Source organism: Heliangelus exortis, chromosome 27 (genome assembly GCF_036169615.1).
Source record: "Heliangelus exortis chromosome 27, bHelExo1.hap1, whole genome shotgun sequence".
Classification (NCBI taxonomy): Eukaryota; Metazoa; Chordata; class Aves; order Apodiformes; family Trochilidae; genus Heliangelus; species Heliangelus exortis.
Genome location: NC_092448.1, coordinates 3,734,651 through 3,754,340, shown reverse-complemented (window position 1 = coordinate 3,754,340; position 19,690 = coordinate 3,734,651). Strand labels below are relative to the sequence as shown.

Here is a 19,690-nt window from a genome sequence, read left to right as displayed (position 1 = left end):
TTTTTTTTTTTGATTTATTTTTTTTTTTCCTCAATACAATTCAGCAGTTCTGTGTTTCAGGACCAATGCAAATAAAACTCTTCAGCCTCCAGCATGGCCTTTTTTTTTCCTGAGTCACTTATTCCTCGAGTTGCTCCCAGCTCTTGTGACATGGCTTTGACTTGCAGGGGAATCCTTCTTGACACGATGCCAGTGAGGATTTTGAGTGGCAAAGTGCCACGGGGACATCTGTCACCTCTTTGGTCCCTGTAGGCTCTGCTGGCCCAGTAACTGAGGGTCACATCCCAGTTTAAGTTGTGACTGTGTGGAATGCTCACGAAATGAGCTGTGTCTGGAGTCCTCCCAGTTTTCAGCAATCTGTTTTCTGGGCTCGTGGCTGTCATCTTGCATTTTGTTTTACATTAATTAAAAAGACTTACAAGCTGGGGCTGGAAAAGACCCATTAAATCTACTCATTCTGCCCGTGTAAGGTTTTGTTGGGTTTTGGTTTGGGTTTTTTTCCCCTCTAGTATGGAATTTCCTCATGAAGAAGCCCCAGACCTTTTGCTAAACACCAGCAGCCATCTTGGTAAATTCTTAACCTTCAAGACCATAAATTGACAGACATCTGCTTGGATTTTGGGGTGAACTCTGTTGGTTCCCCTTGGCATGAAGAGCAGAAGAGTGGACTGAAGCCACCCCAGTGTCCAAAAATCAGGAACCAGGATTTCCAGACTAAGGACAGAAGCATTTTTTTTAATTTCTCTTTTTCTGCTTTTCTGCTGGATTCACCTTTTCCCCTGCAAGATTGGTTCTGAAATGCCTCAAATGACTGGGACACTAAAGGAAAGATGACTGAAAGCTAAATATATTTCAGGTGATGCTTGGCCTAATTTTTCTTTCCTTAATTTTCTTTGGCTGCTGGTAACTGTACCCCACTCCAACCTGTTCTTTCTTCCACCTGCTCTGCTTTCTGAGAATGGCTTCAGATTGCACAGGGGCCACCTGAAGCTGCTTCTGGAAATGGTGGAAGGCTCCTCAGATGCCTACAAGTGTCTGTTCAGGCTCCAATAATCCCTTACTCCTCAGGGGGTGCCCTGCTGAGCCCAACCCGGGTTTGTTAAACCAGTGCAAGCCTTCCCAGATTGTTTAAATTCCAAAGGATTGCCAGGAGGAGTTGGAAAACCTTCCTGTCACACTGAGCACGAGGTACTCATAGCTGGAGTCTCCAGGAGCTCTCATGGAAGTCCAAGTGGCAATGTGAGACCTCTCACTTCCAGCCTTTGGCAAGGTCTCTGCTCCTGTAGGGAAGAGCCAAGGTTGGAAGCAGGTCCTCTCTCCCAGTTGGGAAAGGTTATATTTGCTGATTGATGCTTTTTAGTTTTTTCATGCTCTGGGATCTGGTGTCTCCTGTCATCCAATAATTCCCTGAGGCACTTGAAGTGAGGTGAGATGCAGTGTGTGCCTTGGATCTGAACCTTCTGGTGTAGTCTTCCATCACCCTGCTGTTTCTGTCTAATATAATCTTCAGGAAAACATTTGGATCCTTTACCCTGAGCATTGCCAGCCAGGCAGCATCCAGGCTGGCAGTGTGAAGCATCTTCCATTAAAAGAAGCTGTTTTGGCTGTGGATCAGAACGTTCTGGCATGCAGCAGGTCTTTCCCTGGATTTACACAGTTCTGTGGGAAACGTTTGCTGCTTGGATACAGAAACCCTTTAACAGCAGTTTCAGTAACCTTGGGCCACTCTGTAGCCCTCAAGCAACCTATACTATCCCAGTATAGGTTGGGGGCTGACCTGCTGGAGAGCAGTGTAGGTGAAAGAGACCTGGGGGTCCTGGTAGACAAGAGGATGCCCATGAGCCAGCAATGTGCCCTTGTGGCCAAGAAGGCCAATGGCATCCTGGGGTGCATTAGAAAGGGTGTGGTTAGTAGGTCAAGAGAGGTTCTCCTCCCCCTCTATTCTGCATTGGTGAGGCCACACCTGGAGTATTGTGTCCAGTTCTGGGCCCCTCAGTTCAAGAAGGACAGGGAAGTGCTTGAAAGAGTCCAGAGCAGAGCTACTGAGATGATTAAGGGAGTGGAACATCTCCCTTATGAGGAAAGGCTGAGGGAGCTGGGGCTCTTTAGTTTGGAGAAAAGGAGACTGAGGGGTGACCTCATCAATGTTTTCAAATATGTAAGGGGTGAGTGTCAGGGAGATGGAGTTAGGCTTTTCTCAGTGGTGACCAGTGATAGGACAAGGGGTAATGGGTGTAAATTGGAGCATAGGAGGTTCAAGTTGAATATCAGAAAAAATTTTTTTACTGTAAGGGTGACAGAGCCCTGGAACAGGCTGCCCAGGGGGGTTGTGGAGTCTCCTTCACTGGAGACATTCAAAACCCACCTGGACACGTTCCTAGGGGATGTACTCTAGGGGGCCCTGCTCTGGCAGGGGGGGTTGGACTAGATGATCTTTCGAGGTCCCTTCCAACCCCTAGGATTCTATGATTCTATGATTCTATGTTCTGTCAGTCTCAAGATTCCCACCTCCCATTGCTGGTTTGGAAGCCCTTTGTCCTCAAAGTGTGGATTGCAGTGGTGGTGGGATTGAGGAACTGATTTTTTTTTTTTTTTCCATCTTTCCTGCAGAGCTTTGACTTGTTCCCTGACCACCACCCACACTCTGCAGGGTGAGGTGGATTCTGCATCTTTAGTGTCTGTTGGTAGCTCCATGTTCCATGTTCTCCTGGCAGCTGTAGACCATTTCATCCCATCTTTCCCTGGGATGCATCTTCATGGAGCCTTTTCCCTCATCCTTTCTTCTCTTCCTTTTACTCCCTTCCCTGTCTCCTGGCTCCCAGCAAACATTGGCAGTAGATGGGAGACTCCTGAGCTGTGTTTTGGTGTGACACCAACTTCTGGATTGCCAGAAGCAGTTGGGCAATATTTCTGGGTTTGAATCCCTGCATTCTGTGCAAATGTAACAAGTCTGCTCTGGTTGGCAAGTTAAGAGCTTGTGGAATTGGGAGCACACGTGGGACAAAAATGGGATCTTGCCTGAAGGACACTGCCAACTGCTGGGAAGTGTCTGCTGGGCTGGTGCAGATGGAGAGGGACAGAAGCTGAGGAGTTTTACCTCCCCCTCTTACTACTCCTGTGGGTTTTTTTTTTTCCTGGGGGTAGTCCCAACATCCATAAGCAGCAAGTCCTTAGCAGACATGAGTGAAAACCCATCAGGGAAATCCCTCTGGGTGCCATGGTTGGTCACACCAGTGTTGGAGCTCCCTGACAGGTAGGTGAATTTTTACTTAATAATTAATGAGAGTAGAAAAAAAAAAAAAAAAAAATCTTACAGCTTCTGTGGCTGTGTTCAAAGGGCACGTGGGAGCCAGAGTAATCAGTCTCAGAGGCTGCTCAAGGCCAAGGGATTTGAACACCCAGTTCTTAGGCAGCTTGGGAAATGGCAGCCTAAATCTGAATATTAAAACAATCTCTAGAAAGGTTGGGTGGTGTCACAAGTTGACTTTTAAAGCGTGCACTGGAAAACAGGTTCTGAAGGCTGAAATAAGCTGCTGAGTGTGACCCTTGCTGTGTTTCTCTCTCTTGCAGCTGGCAATCCTCTGGTCCAGCAGGGGGGACAGCCACTGATCCTTGCCCAGAACCCCACCTCAGGTCTGGGAGCCATGGTGACACAGCCAGTGTTAAGACCTGTACAGATCATGCAGAATGCCAACCACGTCACCAATTCCCCTGTCACCAGCCAACCCATCTTCATAACAACCCAGGTGAGCCCCTGGTGCTCTCAGCCTTGACTCTCAAAATTATTCAATGATTTGGGGCTTTTTTTGACTTCTCGTGCTCTTTGGTTGCACTGCAGTGGGAATCTGTTGAGGTTTTGTTTTGTTGTTTGTGTAGATGTAGGAGCAGCTTTGTTTGGGAATGGGTTCTGTGCTGAGGCTTTCACAGCTGAATCTCACTGGAGGGAGTTGGCCACAGTCCACACCTCAGCAGCTCCTGGGGAGCCAGCACAGGTTTGATGGGATTTCATGCTGGCTCCCATTTCCAGCCCTACCAGTAGGGCCTGAGCTCCTGCTGTAGGTGGGTCTGTCCCCTCTGCAGGAATTTGACCTTAAACTGCTTTGTTTTGTTACCCTGGAAAATAGGTAATTTTTGTACACCTGCTGCTTTCTTGGAGCGTTTGCCTGAGGATCACTCCTACAAAATTGAGTGTTCCTGTTTCCCAGAGCTCCTGCTTTTAAAAAAAAAAAAATTGCCTGTGCATGTTGCAGCTTTTTCTACCCCAGGAAGCTCAGACTGGAGGTGCTCAGGGTGTTAATGGTGCTGTTTGACTGCAGGGATTTCCTGTGAGGAACGTGCGGCCGGTACAAAACGCCATGAACCAAGTTGGGATTGTTCTGAATGTACAGCAGGGTCAGACAGTCAGACCCATCACCCTTGTCCCAGGTAAGGGCTGAGACAAGCCAAAGCCACTGTCCTGTTCCTTTTTGTAGTACCAAAGGATTAAATATGTGTGTATTTATATTTTTGAAGTCTGTTTTTCACTTGCATCTCCAGTAGCAATGAAGAAGGGGATTTTCTAGTTATGCAGCAGGTGAGATTTGTCTCTGAATCCTCTTAAGAGTTGTAAAGGGCAGAGTAAACCCTTTGTTAGCAGCAGAAACCACTTTGCAGAGCAGGGCACTTCCAGTGTAGTCTTAACCTCTTCAAAAAGCCTCCTCAACCAACTTCATTCCAAGATCCCAGCCCCTCACCCTCCCTCCTTCTTCCCAAAATTTCCCCATGCAACTCTGGTGCTCCCCAACTGCCTGGAAACCAAACCTCCCCCTGAGGATGATTTCTGCTACCTGATCCTCTCTCTCACTGTCAGAAAAGCTGGGGACCTGCCTGTCACCAGACACCTGCCTTACAACAAAGCAGCCACACCAGTGATGCCTTTTGTTTTTCCCAGAACAAACCTGCAGAGCATTTGTGTCACAAATTCATTTGCAAATGTGGGACCAACCCTGTGCTATGAGAAGCCTTCCATGAGTTTCTGGTGGGCCTGGTGAGCAGGACCACAAGCCCCATGAAAGTCAGTGGGATTTATGCTTCTAAGCCACTTAGGCCTTTTGGAATATTCCTCCTAAAAATTGTTGGGAACACAAGTTTCACTCTGTGCTTGGGAAGTGAAACGAAGGTGCTGAACTTTTGAAACTTCCACCGAAAATTAACGAGAGTTTGGAAAAATGGGAATGGACTTTGATCACTTGACCAACCATGGTTGTTCCTTTGTTTTCCAAGCCCCAGGTACTCAGTTTGTTAAACCAGCAGTTGGAGTCCCTCAGGTGTTCTCCCAAATGGCCCAGGTGAGACCAGGTACAACCATGCCTGTCCGACCCACCACCAACACTTTCACTACGGTCATTCCGGCCACGCTCACCATCAGGAGCACAGTTCCACAGACCCAGGCACAACAGCAAAGTAAGTCCCCAACTCCTACTGCAACACAGCCAACAACACTGGGATAGTTAACTGTGCAGCAGCCAGGGCAGTCCAATCAAGCCACTAACCCCAAATTAGGTAAGATTTGCCATGGAGAAGTGAGGGGACTGGAGCATGGAACAGTTGTCTGTAATCTCATCTCCAAACGTTTGGTGTTGCAGCTAAAAGGCAGAAGTTGAGTCAGAACTCCAGGCTTCTATTTTTGCCTCTTGTCTCACTGACTCACACTTCATCTCTTACCAACCTGGAAAATGAGGATGATTTTGTCATCGTGTCCAGTTTGGTGTGAGAACTGGTGAAATTGTGGTTTGTAGAATGCTCCGAGACCATCAGTGAGAAGTCCCCAAAAGTAGAAAATTTAAAAATACTGTTTGTTAATCACCTGTATTTTTGGGAGGTGAAGTTAACTAGGTGATGAACACAAGCAGAAAGTAACCTTGTTGCTTTTTGTGAATGTTGCCTGAATTCATGAGTTGCGATGATTGCTAAGAAAATTGACCAAAAAAATTTAAAAAGGGAAAAAAAAAAATACTTTTTGACACAGCAAGTTGTCAGGTTATTTTTAGCTTCGAGTGGCCATAATCATATACAGCTGCATTTAGAAAAGAATTACAAATAATTTTGGAGACCATCAGTATCCTGTTTAGTTGATCACAGGACGTGGCTCCTATCCAGAGTGCACTCCGGAAGGTCAGGGAAACTTTCCCCACCATGCCACCCCTCACATTCCTGGACAGGGTAATTGTTGATGGCTTCATCCTCTTAGGAGGAGCAAGAGATGAGGCAAAGTAGCTGGGGGGGTGAGATTCACACAAGGGACCAGTTCTTCCTGACTCCTCACCAGTGCTCTTCTGTGGTGCCTTTCCTCGGCAGTGAGCATTGCAAGCTTTGTGACTGTCAAGAGGCCTGGAGTGACAGGGGAGAACAGCAATGAGGTTGCAAAGCTGGTGAACACCCTCAACACCATTCCCTCGTTAGGACAGAGCCCTGGCCCACTGGTGGTTTCCAACAACAGCCCCGTGCACGGCTCCCAGAGATCCAGTGTTTCCGAGTCGTCGTCGTCATCGTCGTCGTTAAAAGGTGTGGTCTGTAGCAGCTGTCTCTGAGGCTGCTGAGAAGCCAGGAACTTGATTTTCTGAAGTAAAATAACACTGCCCTTTTAACTCTTGAAATACTCAGTGCAAGGAAGCAAAAAGGATAAAATTTTTGCACTCTTCTGTCAGAGAAAACCCCTTCTTTAAGGCTTGCCTCTTTCTGTTTAGTCAGTTTAAAAGTGCAGCTCTTGAATTTAAAAGTATTCCAGTGTGCCAAAAAGCTTGCCTAGGTCTGAGGTGAAGTGTAAGGTTTGTAATTATTCTGTGTTTTTCCTGTTGCAGTCAGCTCCTCTCCTATCCCCACCTTTGATTTGCAAGATGGTGGCCGGAAGGTCTGTCCGAGATGCGATGCTCAGTTTCGAGTCACTGAAGCTTTAAGAGGACACATGTGTGTAAGTAACACTTCTGAGACCTGCAGAGTGCAAAGAGTAGCTCTCCCTAGAGCAAGGGACTTCTGTAAAAAGGGGAGAATGTGATGAGGAGAAAGTGAGAGGCAAAGGAGTGACCTCTGGAAGACTTCCCATAGCATCTCTCACTGCAGGAGGGCAGCACCTCAGGTTTTTGTCCCTTTGTTGCCAGGAGGTGCCTGTATTTTCTGATCTTACTTAGCAGTAAAAATCAAAGAGAAATTAGATACTGACTCTGCATTACTCTTCCCTCAGGAGTTTCCTAGAGTTCCTCTGTCTTTCCTTAGTTACTGGTTAAACTTTGTCTGTTTATGGTTCTTTCTAGATACAGCTTAATGTGTGGGGGTTTTGGTGGCTTTCTTTCCTTTTAGTACTGCTGCCCCGAAATGGTTGAATTCCTCAAGAAAAGAAAATCTCTAGAATCTGAACCAAATATTCAATCTGCAAAGCCTCCATCTCCAGAAAAAACTACAGCTGTTGCTTCACCACCCTCTTCTACTCCTATCCCTGCGCTGTCCCCACCTGCTAAAGCTCCAGAGCCAAGTGAAAACGTAGTTGACTCATCCCAAAGTAAGCTCATAATGTTAGTAGATGATTTCTACTATGGCAGAGATGGTGGCAAAGTGAACCAGCTACTGAACTTCCCCAAGGTTCCAACTTCCTTCAGGTGTCCACACTGCAGCAAGAGGCTAAAGAACAACATAAGGTAAGAGGAACACTTGGGTCTGGTCCCTCAGGCTTTCCTAGATGTAGCTTCAGGCCAGAGCTCAAGTTTTGCCCAGTTCAATCATGAATAAAAGAGTTGTGAGAAGATGAGAATAATTGTGTTTATGTTCTTCAGCAGAGAAGCCTTATTTGCTTGTCACTACTCTTACCAGACAGTAGGAAATAATTCTTCCTGAAGAACTGCTCCTCTTTATTCAGTATTTTTTCAACAGAGGGGCAAAATATTTTTGTGGAATCATGTTTTCTGCTGAGCCAGCCACTATCTTGTTCTGTTAAGTGTTTTGTCAAGCCTGGTTGGGATCAGAAGTAACACAGCCCCTGTGCTGCCAAACCCATTTCCCCACTTCCCCTGGCGCTGGGGAGTGGGAGGTTGCTGGGTAGAGGGAAAAGCAAGAGGGAAGCATCCTCATGTTGTTTAAAAACCCTCTGGGTGTAGTGTTCATAATGCTTCCAGGGGGACAGGTGCAAAATGGTTGGATTTCTGTTCACACCCTTTTCTCTTCTCCTGCATAAGGTTCATGAATCACATGAAGCACCACGTTGAACTGGATCAGCAGAACGGAGAGGTGGACGTCCACACCATCTGCCAGCACTGCTACAGGCAGTTCTCCACCCCCTTTCAGCTACAGTGTCACCTGGAGAATGTCCACAGTCCCTATGAGTCTACAAGTGAGTTGATTTTGCTGCTGTTCAGGTTGAAGAGGTGTTTCTGTCCTCTATAAACTGCTGTTGAAAGAGGCACCCCTTTCCCAGCAGAAAACCCATCTCAGTCAGGTTTCTGCAGACTTGCCATCCTTCCAGATCAAGTGCAATCATAATGTCATGGTACAATTTAATTTTTACCAGTAGGCTGACATCTGATTTTAAATCAGTTGAAGTGTCCTCTTTAGAAGCTCTTCCTAATTATGGTGCCCACCATTTTAAGAGGATTTTTCCTTCCTTTTTGGAAGCCCCTCAGAGCACGTGTTTTTGTCTACCCGATTCAGAGCCTTGAGAGAGAGGTTTTTGGCTTTGTTTCTGGTTTTGTTGGGTTTTTTTTTTTTTGCTGCTGGTGCTTGGTTTTGTTTTAAGCTGTTACCAGAGAACCTTGAGCTGGTGGTGGCTGCTGTACCAGGGTTGTTTTGTAACTGCTTTTCCTTTTCTTCTGCAGCCAAGTGCAAGATTTGTGAATGGGCGTTTGAGAGCGAACCGATGTTCCTGCAGCACATGAAGGACACACACAAGCCTGGGGAGATGCCCTATGTCTGCCAGGTATGAAAAGCAGTTCTGGGGATGGACTTCAGAAATACACAGAGGAAATCTGACACTTTTCAGCAAAGGCTGAGGCCCAAACACTGTGTCACTCTCCTGTTTATTGCTGGTTTGCTGCTGCAGGTCTGTCAGTACCGTTCGTCCCTTTACTCCGAGGTTGACAGCCACTTCCGAATGATCCACGAGGACACGAGGCACCTGCTCTGTCCCTACTGCCTCAAAGTCTTCAAGAATGGCAACGCCTTCCAGCAGCACTTCATGAGGCATCAGGTGGGAGGACATCAGGGCTCTGATCCTCTCAGGGTTCCCTCTCCTCAGAGGCCCCACACAACGAGTCGAGCGTTTGCGTGAAATAAAAACAGGAGGAAAGAAAACTTGGACGGGTGGCAGAGGGGGTTCCAGGCCATAGCAAATGGGATTTGCACGCTGTCATTCCAGAGCTTTCATGGGGTTTGTGTGGCAGAGAAGAGGCATTGCTCCTCTGGGAGCAGCACAGATTGTTCCTGAGCAGAAAACAGCATGTTTTGCTGGGCTGTGTTTGCTTGGTATGGGGATTAACCAACAGTGGGCTCTGTGTTCATTTGGGGTTTAAATATTTTTACTACCTCCAGGTAATAAATAAGTAAACAATGCTGTATGCACAGATGGGAGTGTAGTTTTTGTGGCTGGTTGTTCTGTTTCCATACAAGTTGGCTGTGCTGACTCCACGTTTTCTGCTGGTATAGCTCAAGTGTGCTTTGAGAATACAGAAACACTGCTGGCACTGAGTGGCAGAATCCCTTGGCCCCTCAAGTCCTTCCCTGACCCCTGGTGGCTCTTGGAGTGGAGGGGTGTTGCCCTACAGGCTGCTCGTGTGCCTCTCTCTGGCCTAAACAAGCTGGCAGAGACTGATGATTGTAATTAAAGCAAAATGAAAAACTCAAAGCCAAGCCACCCAATATATGGGGCTTGGCTGGGAGGGACTTACTGGGGCTGCCTTTGGTTTCAGAGTGGGAAAAGTGGGTTTTGTTAGTTTTTTTGCTTTGGGGGTTTTGTTTTAAGAAAAAATGCTGCTCTGTTACAACTTCTGTTCCTTTAAAATGAAAAAATCTTTCATTTGCATTTGCTTTAGAAGAAGAGTGTCTATCATTGCAACAAGTGCAGACTCCAGTTCCTCTTTGCCAAGGATAAAATCGAGCACAAGCTGCAGCACCACAAAACTTTCCGAAAGCCCAAACAATTGGAAGGTCTGAAACCTGGAACCAAGGTAAGAAATCCCAGTCAGCAGCTGGCCTCTGTCCAGTGGCTTCTGGCAGCTTGTTGAGGAGCTGTGGGTCTGTCTGTCCCCTGCAGGTCACCATCAGGGCCTCTCGAGGACAGCCACGCACTGTGCCACTCTCTGCCAACGACATGCCCCAGGGCACGGGACAGGACACCACTCCCTTGTCATCTTCTACTGACCCCCAGCCCATCTTCCTCTACCCACCTGTCCAGAGGAATGTCCAGAAGAGAGCAGTCAAAAAAATGTCAGAACACTTTGCTGAAATTTCAAATTTGAAAAGATTTTTTTTTTTTTTTAAAGGAGATGTAGTTAAGATTTTTTTTTTTTAAGTGATGGGTAAATAATGATCCTGGGCACTGGACAGCTGTCTCCCCAGTTGCCAAGGCAACTTTGTGCCAGGAGAATCCATCTTCTCACAGAACAAAGTCATGTCATGAAAGCCCTTAAGATGAAACTGAAATACAGAATTAGGTGCTTGAGAAGCAGTGGGATTTCATCAGGACGAGGGCTTTCTGCCCAACCTCTGTCCTGCTGCCTTGTCTTCAACAGTTTATTTTTTTAATGATTTGTTAAAATATATATATTTAAATATATTTTCCACCCTGTAATTGCCTACTCCTGGCCACAGCAAGTGGGGAGTCCTGACACCCAGGCACTCTGGGGGTGAAGGTGTGAGATGAGGTGTGATGCAGACTTGTCGAAGTCCACATGCTGTTGAATTCTCCTCTGATCTGTTGACTGCTACAACCCCAGAGAGGTTCTGGGTTCAGGCTCTCATGAAAACATCCTTTTTCTCTTCCAGGAGTGTCCTGGGGAGGCAGACCTGCCTGGAATGCAGCTTTGAAATCCCTGATTTCCCCAACCACTTCCCCACCTACGTGCACTGTTCCCTCTGTCGCTACAGCACCTGCTGCTCCCGAGCCTATGCCAACCACATGATCAAGTAGGTGTGATTTTTTCCCCCCTGGATCTGGTAGGAATTCCCCCAGATTTCAGTTGTGTAGCTGAGGTGCCACGTGCTGCTGCAAAAAAAAAGATTTTTTTCAGTGCTGCTAAGGGTTTACTGCAAAATTCCCGGATTTAATAGTGTAAAAAATAAATATTGTTTTTAAAGGGAAAAAAAAAAACAACCCAAAATAATCATGCTGTGCTTCTGCAAGGCTGTGGTCCTGTCCTGGACCATAGAAAAGGATGGCAGAAGAGTTACTTGAAAATTGGAGGGTTTTTAAATATTACTGAGTGGTTGTGTTCTGGACACAGTTTCCTTGAATACAATACAGGCAGGAAAAACGTTGTTCTACCCAGGGCTGGGTCTGTCTTTGTAAATATGTGGGTTTGCATTTAAATATGTGTAAATATGTGAGTTTTACAGCTCTTTACTCCTAATAATTCTGACATTTAATAAACTCTCTTTTCTTACAGCAACCACGTTCCTCGGAAGAGTCCAAAATACTTGGCTTTGTTTAAAAACTATACTGCCTGGTAATGGAAAACTTGTCATCTTATTTTAATCACCTGGGAATCTCATATGCATTCACTTTCTCTTTATTTCCATTTCTGTTCTTGCTTTTCATGATCTGCTTCTGAAGAAGCTCTGCTTGTTTTTCCCCACGCACAGAAAAATCTGTTGAATTAAGGGCAGTATTTTGCCTGAGACTCCCACTGCCTTCCTGTGGGAGTGAAATGTTTGGGGGTGGGGATGGTGGCCTTTATTTTCTAATTGTTAACGGGGGGATGTACAGAATTTCATGTCTGGTACTGATAATAACCTCACATCTCTTTTTCTTCTTTTTTCCCCGGGTTGGTTTCCTTTTTCCCTCTCCAGTGGTGTGAAGCTGGCTTGTTCCTCTTGTCTCTTTATAACATCTGAGGGTGATGCAATGGCCAAACATCTGGTGTTCAATCCCTCACACGAGTTCAGTAACATTATTTGCCGAGGTAAGAGTGTGAAAAGGAGCAGGAAAAAAAAAAAAAAAAAAAAAAAAAATGCAGGGTATAAGACTCCAGGTCAAATACAGCTTTGTTCAGCATGAAGCTGAGTGCTCAGTCCTGAGCTCTTAACAAAATGTGGTGTTAGGGATGGTCGGGGAGTGCCTGAATGAGTCTCCATTGTTATGGAGATGGAGACTTAAGCTTGATCCCTGTTCCCAGGAGATCTGCCCAGGGAAAGACAATGCCCAGCACTCCACCGGGTTCCTCTGAGCCATCTTTGTGCCTCGGGGACACCCGGGGGCCTTGGGCAGCTGCTGGTGCAGGGTGTGAATAGAGCCAGAAGTGGCCCTTTGCTGGGATTGCCCCAGGGTGCAGAGCAGGGAGCTGGCTGGAGCTGAGCTGCCCTGGGCTGGCTCCTCTGCTGAGGGATGAGTTTTATGTCTGTCCTTAAGGGTGTGGTTGGTTTGGGTGTGGGGGGAGGATCAGCTGGATGGGATGCTTGGGAGTACCAGAGCCTCCTTTCTCTAAGAGGCCTTGTGTGCTTGCACCTACTTTATGTTTGTTTAAGCTACAAATGGTTTTGTTCTTTTGTTTTTCTTCCCAGGCCCTGCTTGGATATCACATTCCAGGTAAAACTTTGTAAACTCTCACCCGCTGCCTCCTTCTGATTTGTGGGGTTGGGGTTTTCTTTTATTCTTTGTTTTCCTTCAACACCTTTTATTCTCGGTGGGGGGCTTTAAGGTTTTGTCCTCTCTCCTTTTCAAGGCACGTTCAGCCCCAGGACAAAAACGTGAAGAATCCCTGCCCCACCTATTCCCCCAGTAAAGCTGCTACTGTGAAGACAAGGTCCGTGCTCCCTGCACCGGAGGACCTGGAGCCCGAGCTGGCGCCAGCGGCACCCCCGGCCCGCCCCGAGGAAGAACGATTAAATGTTGATGCTCCAGAAGAGGAGGAGCAGCAAACGACCAAGGATCCTGAGCCCGCGGGCAGGAAGGAGCAGCTGTCGGTGAAGAAGCTGCGGGTGGTGCTGTTTGCTCTCTGCTGCAACACGGAGCAGGCGGCCGAGCACTTCCGAAACCCTCCCCGGAGGATCAGGCGCTGGCTGCGGAGGTTTCAGGCTTTCCAGGAGGAGAACTTGGCGTCCCCTTCGGAGGGAAAATACCTCAGCTTGGAGGCTGAGGAGAAGCTGGCGGAGTGGGTGCTGACGCAGAGGGAGCAGCAGCTTCCTGTCAACGAGGAGACACTTTTCCAGAAAGCCACCAAGATCGGGCGCTCCCTGGAAGGCGGCTTCAAGATCTCCTACGAGTGGGCGGTGAGGTTCATGCTGCGGCACCACCTCAGCACCCACACCCGGCGAGCCGTGGCTCACCCCCTGCCCAAGGAGGTGGAGGACAACGCCGGCTGCTTCATCGAGTTCGTGCAGAGGCAGATCCACACTCAGGACCTGCCCCTCTCCATGATCGCCGCCATCGACGAGATCTCTCTCTTCCTGGACGTGGAGGTGCTGAGCAGCGACGATCGGAAGGAGAACGCTCTGCAGACGGTGGGGACCGGGGAGCCCTGGTGTGACGTGGTCCTCACCATCCTGGCTGATGGCAGCGTCCTCCCGACCCTGGTCTTCTACAGAGGCCACATGCAGCAGCCTGCAAACGTCCCCGAGTCCATCCTCTTGGAAGCCAAGGAGAACGGGTACGGCGACGACGAAGTGATGGAGCTGTGGGCCTCCCGGGTGTGGCAGAAACACACGGAGTGCCAGAACAGCAAGGCCATGCTGGTGCTGGATTGCCACCGAACGCACCTCTCGGAAGAAGTACTGTCCCTGCTCAGCACCTCCAGCACCCTGCCTGCTGTCGTCCCCGCCGGCTGCAGCTCCAAAATCCAACCTTTAGATGTTTGTATAAAAAGAACCGTGAAAAATTTCTTGCATAAAAAATGGAAAGAGCAAGCCAAGGAAATGGCGGACTCAACGTGCGATTCGGACATTCTTCTCCAACTGGTTTTGTGCTGGTTGGCAGAGGTCCTGGAGGTCATTAGTGACTCTCCTGAACTCGTGCAACAGTCCTTCCTGGTAGCCAGCGTGCTGCCCGGGCCGGACGGCACCGCCAACTCTCCCACCCGCAACGCCGACATGCAGGAGGAGCTGATCACCTCCCTGGAGGAGCAGCTGAAGCTCAACGAGGAGCAGCAGCAGCAGCAGCAGCAGGAGGAGGAGGAGGGTGAGGTCCAGGAGGAATCTGCTGACCCAGAGATCCTCCATCAGCTCTTTGAAGGGGAGAGTGAGACTGAGTCGTTTTATGGCTTCGAAGATGCTGATTTGGATCTGATGGAAATCTGAGCGGATCAGGATCCAGCAAAGGGGTTATTTTTTAAATAAATGTTGGATTGAGACCATTACACTTCCCTGTGGATTTGTGGGTTTAGGAAATTCGTAGGCGATCACTCAGATAAATAGCCATTTATGCTGTTCATTTATAAGTTTTGTGCTTTTTTAAAAGAAAAATCACTGTGTTGGTATTTTCTGAAAATATATTGTGGGTGAATATTTTTGCGTTTTCTTTACCTCACTGTATCATAGTTTTCTGTTTTTATTGTGCAGAAATGTTTTGAATTATACATTGTCAATGTGACCATTTCTAAAGAAAGGAAAAAAAATATGTAGCTAATGAACCAGTATATAAATCCTTTTGGTTGTCTTAACACAGACTTTTTTTTTTTTTTTTTTAATTATTTTTTTTTTTAACACTTGGCCCAGAGATTTAGGTTTCTGTGGAAGAATTTAGATAACGAGTTACTGCTTAAATGTGTGAACCTTCTCTAATTGGCCTTTAAGATTTGGGTTTGGATCTTGGTTGGTTTGGTTTTGGGTTTTTTTTTTTTGGGTTTTTTTTTTGTTTCGTTTGGGTTTTTTTTTTGTAAAGAAGGTAAATATTTTGCTTGTGAATTTGGACATGGGGTGCAAACACAAGCAAGAAGCATTTTGCCTGTTCCATGCCAGCAGTGGGGGGGTCTCTCTGGCACGGGGTGGGGGTTCCTCTCCTCCCCCAGCACCCACCTTGCTCCAAAGAGTTACAGAGGGTCCGTGGTGGGAGGGGGAGGTCGAGGCTTTCACCTTCTTGGTGCCACAGGTGGGGGTTCAGACCATTAAACCTTGGCTGTTAACTACCAGTTAACTACCAGTTAACTACCAGTTAACTACCAGTTAACTACCAGTTGATCAACCTGCTTTAACCAGTGGCATCAGACACTACAGTTCCTTAGAATTAGAAAAATCTGATTTAAATGAAACAAACTGTGACTGTGCACAAAAAAAAAAAAAAAAAGACGTTTGTTTTTATTTTTCACTGCCAGCTTCAATTTTTCTACAATTTGCATGTTTGAGGGTTTTTTAATTAATTGTATGTATTAACAGTATCCAGAATTGGCAGACAGACTTCAGAAGCACCTGCACCTTTCTGTTTCCATAGAGGTTTTGTGAACCTTCCCCAGTACCCGAGGAAAGCAGGAGGCAGCATGTGCAGCCCTGTAAATGGTTCATCTTGAAAATGTACATAAGTGGAACATTTAATAAAACCAGGGAAATGGATTTATAAACATGTGTTTTTATTATGAAGAAAACTTCACTTTTGGCAGGAGGTGATGCTGAATAAAAGGGGAGCCCCAAAGCTGGGCAGGAGGGAGCCCAGGGGCTCTCTCTGCACCCAGAGCCCTTTCCTGTGTCCTGAGGAATCCCAGAGGATTTGGGATGAAAGTGCTCACAGGGTCTGTCCCCTTTGCAGCTCTGCAGGAGGTTCAGGGGCACAGCCTGCTCTGCTCATTTCCTTGGTATTTTAGTTGGGGGGGGTTGTTTTGTTTTTTAGTTTTAATTTTTAATTTTTTTTTAATTTTTTTAATTTTTTTTAATTTTTTTAATTTTTAATTTTAATTTTTTTTAATTTTTAATTTTAATTTTTTTTTAATTTTTAATTTTAATTTTTAATTTTAAAGAATTAAAAAATATAAAATACCCCCCAGGAAACACCACTAAGGGGTAGTGATGTTTTTTTGTGTCCCCTGCTCCCAGGGAGATGCAGGCTTGTTTCTGGTTTTCAGTGGCAGAGCCATAGGAATTGAAAGGAGAAAAAATCTTCATCATTTTAGAATAATAATTGATGTTTGGTGATGAAACTCAAGGTACTTGTGCCCCGTGGCCACCACAGCCCCTTCCCTGCAGCTGAGCCCCCCCTGGGCTTTTCTGTCCAGCACTGTACTCTTCACAAATTTTTTTTTTTTTTTAACAAAAAACATCTTTACAGCTGTGGGTTTGTTCTGCCCACAGGTGGCTCTTGAAGGGTGACTGAGGGTTAAGTGGGACACAGGAGGAGGACAGGACCTCCTGGAACAAAAGCCATTTGTTTCACTGCCCTTTGGCAGCACAAAGGAGGACTCAGAGCTGTCAGCAACCACTGCCTGAAACCAGGAGGGCTCCTGGATCCCTGTTCCTGGATCCCTGTTCCTGGATCCCTGTTCCTGAAGCACCCCACAGCCTCCCTCCCCCCTCACACAACACCCAGGCCTGGCAAAACACCTTTATTTTGTTTCCAAAACACAGGGGATTGGAGCTTCCGAGGGAGAAAGGGATTGACAGCAAATAGAAAGGGGGAGGAGATGGACACAGGAGCCCGGAGCAGCTCTCCAGAGATCACTCGAAGCCACTGCAAGGAAATAATGGGAAAAGGTCAGGAGCCTTGGCACCTGGAGGCAGCATCTGGTGAGTCCTCACCACCCACACCTCACACCTTCAGAGAGCTCAGGCTGTGACCCTGTGGGTGTGATCCCTGTCAGTGTGACCCCATAGGTGTGATCCAGTGGGTGTGATCCCATAGGTGTGATCCCTGTGGGTGTGATCCCATAGGTGTGACCCCATAGGTGTGACCCCATAGGTGTGACCCCATAGGTGTGATCCAGTGGGTGTGAGCCCTGTCAGTGTGACCCCATGGGTGTGATCCAGTGGGTGTGATCCCATAGGTGTGACCCCATAGGTGTGATCCTGCGGGTGTGATCCCTGTCAGTGTGACCCCATGGGTGTGATCCTGTGGGTGTGACCCCATAGGTGTGATCCAGTGGGTGTGAGCCCTGTCAGTGTGACCCCATAGGTGTGATCCAGTGGGTGTGATCCTGCAGGTGTGATCCCTGTCAGTGTGACCCCATAGGCGTGATCCTATGGGTGTGACCCTGTGGGTGTGATCCCTGTCAGTGTGACCCCATAGGTGTGATCCTGTGGGTGTGACCCAGTGGGTGTGACCCCATAGGTGTGATCCTGCGGGTGTGATCCCTGTCAGTGTGACCCCATAGGTGTGATCCTGTGGGTGTGACCCCATAGGTGTGATCCAGTGGGTGTGACCCCATAGGTGTGATCCCTGTGGGTGTGACCCCATAGGTGTGATCCTGCGGGTGTGATCCCTGTCAGTGTGACCCCATAGGTGTGACCCTATAGGTGTGACCCTATAGGTGTGACCCCATAGGTGTGACCCAGTGGGTGTGGCCCCTGTGGGCGTGGCCCTACCTGACAAAGTGTGCAATGTCCCAGTTGGCTTCCAGGGTCAGGGGTCCCTCCAGCTCCACGCCCTTCTCTGTGGCGATGGCGATTTCATACTGAGGAGAGAAAGCACCAACTGCTCTCAGCCCAGCTCCATCCCCAGGATCTCCAGGGGCCCTGGGAGAGCTCCCATCAGTCAGGGGAACGGCCCCAGCCTGGCTCAGGGTGGTTCTGCTGCTGCACTCACCCTGTTGAAGGACCGAGCGTCTCTGTAGTACAAAATCTTCATGCAGCGATCGATGAGGTCCCGCGCCTCCTCCTTGGTCAGGCTGGGCTTCTTCTCCAACACTTCCCTCATCAAGGGCTGTAGGGATGGTGGGAAATTAATTCCAGGAGCTCAACAAACAGCTCGGTCACCTGGTGCTGAGGTGGCTTTAGCAGCTGAGCAAGAGCCAGGGACTCTACCTGAGCCAGGTACGCTCCGTAACCCGTGGCGAGCGTGGAGTCTTCGTAGGCCACGCCGAGCATGTCCACGTAACCCAGGAAGCTGCAGGGAGAGGTGGGTGAGTGCAGGGCTGTGCTGGGGAAGGACTCGCCCAGCCAGAGACCCCTCAGCACCCCCCTGAGGGACAGGACAGCCCCACGAAGGGGACCACCACACGCTCGTCCTCGCCCACCTCTCGCCGTTGTAGTGGCCTCCGATGACCACGGTGTTCCAGAGGGGATTGATCTTGGACCTCCGGTTGTACATGACCCTGGTCAGCCAGGAATGGATGGCTTTAGGGCTGTAGCTGTGCCCATCTCCCAGCAGCTCCTCGTCAATTCTGATTCAGACAGAAATTTCACCCAACTGAGAAAAGCTGGAAACCACCTGGACATGAGAGGAGCAGCAGGAGGAGGAGGAGGAGGAGCCCACCTCAACGGGGCAGAGCACCCCCCTGCAGACACCCCCCAGGTTCTTTTCAGTCAGGACTTTACAAAAGGTGAAGCAGCCCCAAGGAGTAACTGAAACCCACTCAGCCAAAGGCCACCAAGAATAACTGGAACCTCTGCAGAGAATTTCCAGAAGAGACTCGCACCAAAGGGGTTGCCAAAGGACAAGGGAGGGTTGGGCTTCGTTTTGTCCCTGCTCAGTGAATGCATTTAATTACATTTCAGTCCTCTGAGGACCCGGAAAACGGATCAGCCCGGCCCAAAGCAGGGCAGCAGAACTTACACCATCTGGTCGATGACCTGCTGGAGGTACTGGAAGTCGGCGTAGTCTCCGGATGCCCCCAGCATGGTGGTGTCGTTCACCTTCAGGAGTCGGGAGATGCCGCGGAACCGGGCGAGGGAGCCGTAGGAGCCCATCATGTCCGCGGCGATCATCACCCCCCCGTCGAACTTCACTCCCAGCACCGAGGTGCCCGTTACCATCGGGCTCCTGGAGACCCAAACCTCAGCATCGGGAGACCCCCAGGTCCTCAAACCCCACCCGGCCCCTGCCCTCCCCAGCCCCATTTCTTCCATCCCAGCCCTCCCGGTTTCTCCGGACACCCCGGGCCCCCTTCCCTGGGCCCCCTCCGCTCCCTCCCAGCCCCCCCCCCCCACCCCAACCCCTCAGCCCCTCCGGCACTGACAGCGTCCGGGTGACGGGCAGGACGCCGGTGGTGGAGCCGGGCACACCGGGAACGTAGAACTGACCCGGGGCCGGACCCCCGGCCCAGAACGGCGGCGGCAGCGCCCGCGCTCCCATGGCCTCCATCTTAGTCACGGTGCGGGAGGTGCCGCGCAGGCGCGGGGGAAGCGTGATCCCTCCCGGCCGCCGTAGGCCGGGGCTGCCGGGAGGAGAAGGCGGGGCCGGGCGCCGTCTTGGGTGTGGCGGAACTCTCCTGCAGGTTCCTGAAAGCTCGGACACCACAACCGCCCCTCGGAGGGACGAGAGGAGCCGTGTCCGCCCCCTCCGCACCGTGTCCGGGCTGCGGGACGGGCGGGCGGGCAGCACGGAGCTGCCGCTGCTTCGGTGTCGGCTCCCTGCCCAAGATGGCGGCGCGGTGTGGGC

At 49.1% G+C, this 19,690-nt stretch overlaps 2 protein-coding genes across 8 annotated transcripts in view; one reads left to right on the top strand and one right to left on the bottom strand.

Moving 5' to 3' along the window:
- Positions 1 to 15,725, top strand: part of POGZ (pogo transposable element derived with ZNF domain) — a 29,727-nt gene extending 14,002 nt beyond the window's left edge. For 6 of the 7 annotated variants that reach the window (XM_071726916.1, XM_071726912.1, XM_071726911.1 and 3 more), the window contains 16 exons: positions 3,571 to 3,746; positions 4,317 to 4,425; positions 5,263 to 5,442; positions 6,337 to 6,543; positions 6,840 to 6,949; positions 7,336 to 7,670; positions 8,205 to 8,359; positions 8,841 to 8,941; positions 9,065 to 9,211; positions 10,053 to 10,187; positions 10,274 to 10,446; positions 11,005 to 11,145; positions 11,625 to 11,684; positions 12,028 to 12,140; positions 12,739 to 12,763; positions 12,900 to 15,725. In XM_071726916.1, the coding sequence (XP_071583017.1) occupies positions 3,571 to 3,746; positions 4,317 to 4,425; positions 5,263 to 5,442; positions 6,337 to 6,543; positions 6,840 to 6,949; positions 7,336 to 7,670; positions 8,205 to 8,359; positions 8,841 to 8,941; positions 9,065 to 9,211; positions 10,053 to 10,187; positions 10,274 to 10,446; positions 11,005 to 11,145; positions 11,625 to 11,684; positions 12,028 to 12,140; positions 12,739 to 12,763; positions 12,900 to 14,469 (3,737 nt within the window). In that variant the 3' untranslated portion in view covers positions 14,470 to 15,725. The remainder of the gene's footprint in view (positions 1 to 3,570; positions 3,747 to 4,316; positions 4,426 to 5,262; positions 5,443 to 6,336; positions 6,544 to 6,839; positions 6,950 to 7,335; positions 7,671 to 8,204; positions 8,360 to 8,840; positions 8,942 to 9,064; positions 9,212 to 10,052; positions 10,188 to 10,273; positions 10,447 to 11,004; positions 11,146 to 11,624; positions 11,685 to 12,027; positions 12,141 to 12,738; positions 12,764 to 12,899) is intronic. The other variant, XM_071726914.1, reaches the window with a different exon arrangement.
- A 962-nt stretch (positions 15,726 to 16,687) lies between these two features.
- PSMB4 (proteasome 20S subunit beta 4) lies at positions 16,688 to 19,681 on the bottom strand. Its single transcript, XM_071727368.1, has 7 exons — positions 19,269 to 19,681; positions 18,866 to 19,072; positions 18,327 to 18,473; positions 18,115 to 18,196; positions 17,897 to 18,013; positions 17,677 to 17,765; positions 16,688 to 16,825 (listed from the first exon to the last, which is right to left on the bottom strand). The coding sequence occupies exons 1-7, from the start codon at positions 19,391 to 19,393 to the stop codon at positions 16,813 to 16,815; spliced, it is 780 nt and encodes a 259-aa protein (XP_071583469.1). The 5' UTR covers positions 19,394 to 19,681; the 3' UTR covers positions 16,688 to 16,812.
- Positions 19,682 to 19,690: the final 9 nt, after the last annotated feature.

Excerpts from the sequence above, each read along its gene's own strand:
- PSMB4 (XM_071727368.1), bottom strand. The coding sequence starts at position 19,393 with ATGGAGGCCATGGGAGCGCGGGCGCTGCCGCCGCCGTTCTGGGCCGGG. Across the intron at positions 18,474-18,865 it reads CAGGTCATCGACCAGATGGT|AATTGACGAGGAGCTGCTGG; the intron begins GTAAGTTCTGCT and ends TGTCTGAATCAG. Across the intron at positions 18,197-18,326 it reads GGCCACTACAACGGCGAGAG|CTTCCTGGGTTACGTGGACA; the intron begins GTGGGCGAGGAC and ends CTCTCCCTGCAG.